Source organism: Centruroides sculpturatus, unplaced genomic scaffold, assembly GCF_000671375.1.
Source record: "Centruroides sculpturatus isolate CEXI.00-Female unplaced genomic scaffold, Cexi_2.0 scaffold1233, whole genome shotgun sequence".
Lineage (NCBI taxonomy): Eukaryota > Metazoa > Arthropoda > Arachnida > Scorpiones > Buthidae > Centruroides > Centruroides sculpturatus.
This window is the reverse complement of record NW_019385603.1, coordinates 25,232-29,112: the sequence shown is the minus strand read 5'-3', so window position 1 is coordinate 29,112 and position 3,881 is coordinate 25,232. Positions and strand designations below refer to the sequence as shown.

The window sequence follows — 3,881 nt, the reverse complement described above, 5'->3', positions numbered from 1 at the left end:
GTGTAACAATGGAGCAGCGACGACCAAAAAAAAAAAAAATGTCGCACACAAGAAAATAAACCGAAGATAAATTCGATAGATGACGAAAAGGTAAGAAAGTCAGGTGTGGGGGTGGGAATTTGGCAAAATGAATGTTGGAGAAAGCAACGCAGGTAATACGACACTCGTGATATCACTAAAAGACCACGCACGGATGACGTAACTACCAATGGGTACCACCACTAGTCCCCTATATGTCTCTCTGTTCGTTCGACCCTCTGAGTTTCTTTCGGAACGTGTGCAAAACACCAGAAAACTCTCTTACCGTACGACAGTGCGTGCACAGTGCACTTTCGAGTGTGATCGACCACAGCCATTAGGAACAGGTGTATTGTTGAGTTAAACTTCGACTTCTATCTTCAAGTAAGTTTGTTGAAGCTTATCCTCATTGTGAAACAGAAAAATTTCCGTTTTTTTTTCTAATTATTCTTGCTTTTCGCTTGTTTTTTGAATTTATTCCACTTTTGACTTACTTTCCTTTTTCCATTTTCGTTCCTTATTTCGCGCCTTATTTTCCAAGAAAAATGTGATTCTTCGGCAGTTTTTAATCATCGAAAGGATTATTAAAAAAGAAAAAAAACATTAAAAAAATAGGAAACGGGTCAGCCGCAAACCGATGAAATCTAAGCCATTGCCATATAAGGCAACAAAACTTCCTAGTTCCTGGAAGTATCAGTAGGGGGCGTCAGTAAGTCGGGTTTGAGATTCCATCACCGAAATCTGATCGACTCCTTCAATTGATTTCTGCTTCTTATCACTCCTTTTTTTAAATTTTACTTTCTTAGAATCTTTCGACACGCACGTGATTCATATTTAATTTGATTTTTTTTTTTATTATTTCCCAACACCAAAATAGGATTTTCTTACTTCATGCAGCTGTCAGGAACACGTCCGAAACCTTTCAAACACTCCCGACACCCATAAAGAGGTCACATTTAAATGAGAAGAATGCAATTGCCTAGCGAATTCTAAAGGGGGTGCGTACTATACGAGTCGAATAGTATTTTTAACCATCTATTTTGGACTTTGTACAGTACTTTATAGCATCGTAAAAGTAAACAATTAAGTTTAATGAACTTCCATTCAGCGAATGCCACTTAGTTTTTCGAATCGAATCGCGCCTCCCCCATTAAATCGTCTCTTAAACGGGAGGGAGAGAGTATTTTTAATGGTTTAAATCAGTTGGGGGGGATGGAGATTCATGTCATCGCACAGTTTACAAATCTAACCTACTCTTTCGGGGTTCGTATACTAACCCAGTTTTCTGTTGTTTTCGATTGTTTTCGATGACAGGAAATTTTTGTTTAACTGGAAACAGGTAGTTAACTTTACAACTTGCCCGGTGCCAAGCTGGCACGACACGAAATTTCCAAACTACCCACGCCAAATGTCGCGTGCAGATTTCCGTTTGCCACCTCGAGTAAACGAGGGAAAAAAGAAGAAAAGAACACATACACATAACATGCTATATTTAACATCATACTGTTAATGTTTCCCATTTAAGGTGGCTTCTTCGGTTTACCTTTGCACCATTCTATAACTGTTTATGTTAATACACACGTTTTCTTTTTTTTTACTTGACTGTGTAATAAAATACTCGAGAATTCTTTCATAATTATTATCGTTGCATAATATTAAAATTGAGTAACAAATAACTTACACAACGATTTTTGTAGATCTCCATCTTTAAAAAACACGTTTTCTTTATGCGATTTCTCAATTTGGAATTTGAATTTTAGAATTAAATTTGATTTTATTTTTTTTAAATATTTATGCATTTTTAGGTCTTAATCTTAATTTTATTCGTCTTAATTTTTCTTAATTAGAATTAGTTAATTTTTAATGAGCGATATAACGAGGTAACCTCATTATATCGCTTATTTATTTTAAAATAATCAAATTGTAATTTTTATTTCGCAAGAATTTCAAGAAATAAACATTCCAACTAGAGAAAATAAACTTTGAATTTATAGTTTCTAAAAGTAGAATAATTTATCAACAAGAAGTTATTTATATATCCATATAAGTAGATTAAATAATTACATAATTTAAAAAATAAATGAATAATAATTATGCATTAAGGTTAATTCAACTTCCCCCCCACTTCTCAACCCCTGTTAACTACAAGAGGTCAGCAGGTTTGATGCCATAAAGGGTTGCTCCAGATGACCAAAATTACGCTTTGTGGCGTAAGATTTCGGAGGTTATAAGGCCAGAAGGGACTTAAACACGATTTTAAACCCGTCGTAACACTTGTTACGTGTTTGTTTATGACACAAGGTCGTGCTTCATTGAATTAAATAGTTGAACGATGACTTTTTTCTAATCTTGTCCGGGTGGACAATTTAATTCTTTGTCTCGATTTAGCTTTTATAATTAGAACTGTGACGCGCTGTTGCATGTATAAAAAGATCCTTCTCATTAAAGAGGGGTTAAAATTAGATTGCTGACGATTTTTTTCCGCTTATTTCTAGATAAATCGCCATGCCTTTCAAGCCAGTTGAACAAGCCAAATGCCCAAAATGCGGCAAGTCCGTCTACGCCGCCGAAGAGATGTTGGCTGCTGGTCAAAAATGGCACAAAACTTGCTTCAAATGCGGTAAGTGATTTAACGGGTCATTAAATTCATACGATTTTCTGTTTTTTTTTTAACGTCCGTCTTACGCAGGTTTGTGCCACAAGAGGTTGGACAGCACAAACGCCACCGAACACGGAGGTGAACTGTTTTGCAAACAATGTTACGGAAGGAAATTCGGTCCCAAAGGTTACGGTTTCGGCGGTGGAGCAGGTTGTCTCAGTATGGACAAGGGCGAACATTTGGGCAACACCGATTGCGTCAGGTAATTGTTTAAATTTTAAATCTCTTCTATCACGTCTCCTCTAAGCAACATGCTAACAATACCCTTTTTTTACTTGGATTTTCTAGCAACAAGCCACTCGACCCCAATTATAACTAGATTTTTTGCTTATCTGTTCTCTGCATCACCGTTTAGAATCGTCATCAACTAAAAAAAGAAGAAAAGAAAATGGAAAAAACAGGAAAAATGATCATCATTGTCAAATTGATTTTGCTCCTATCCAACAATTATTGTTGGATAGGGATGTGTTACATTGCCTGACGATGTACATGTAATAAAAATCAACAAAACGATATATTGTTATTTATTCATTCCACGCTGCTTATTATATAAATTGTAATTAATATCTCCCCTTTAATTAAGGATAATTTTAATTGCTTACGTCGAAAAAATAAATAATAAAAAACACATAACGAAGCACGCTGAAAATTGCTGAAGAAATGTAATTTAATTTTAATTTTTTTCTGGTTTTTTTTTAATTATAATTTACAGGGGAAGAATAGAACTTAGTGATGAAACGATGTGTATATAGATTTAGTTCTTAGCAGGTTTTTTTTTGCTTGGTTGTTGAGTTGTGATAAAGAGAAAATAAAATCGAACGATAGTAAACAAAATTTATATTTATAAAGATAAATAATCACTAAAAGACCACNGTCGGATTAGCGATCCCACAAGTAGGAAAAGGGCAAGGGATTGTACGGGGGCCCCTGAATACTATCACCATCGAATTCGTTAATTTTTTCAACAAATTCGATTTTCAAAATTCCAAGACATACATTATCAGAATTAAATAGGATTCAAACACAAACTGTTTGGGTCTACGTTCGTCTTTTTGAACATAGGATCTCCCCATAGAAAACTCGTAATATGGCGATGTCTTGCTTCCTGTATTCAGGACGCGCATTTCAATAAGTGGCGATTGCTTATTCAAATCACTCATTTTCTCGCAAATAGACAATCTAAGGTATTATTTGTAAAGATCGT

General features: G+C 35.0%; 1 protein-coding gene across 1 annotated transcript; it reads left to right on the top strand.

Annotated features, from left to right (window-relative positions):
- Nucleotides 1-248: 248 nt before the first annotated feature.
- On the top strand, nucleotides 249-3,491 carry LOC111640507 (muscle LIM protein 1-like). Its single transcript, XM_023386518.1, has 4 exons — nucleotides 249-402; nucleotides 2,514-2,638; nucleotides 2,708-2,879; nucleotides 2,966-3,491. The coding sequence occupies exons 2-4, from the start codon at nucleotides 2,524-2,526 to the stop codon at nucleotides 2,994-2,996; spliced, it is 318 nt and encodes a 105-aa protein (XP_023242286.1). The 5' UTR covers nucleotides 249-402; nucleotides 2,514-2,523; the 3' UTR covers nucleotides 2,997-3,491.
- The last annotated feature ends 390 nt before the right edge of the window (nucleotides 3,492-3,881 follow it).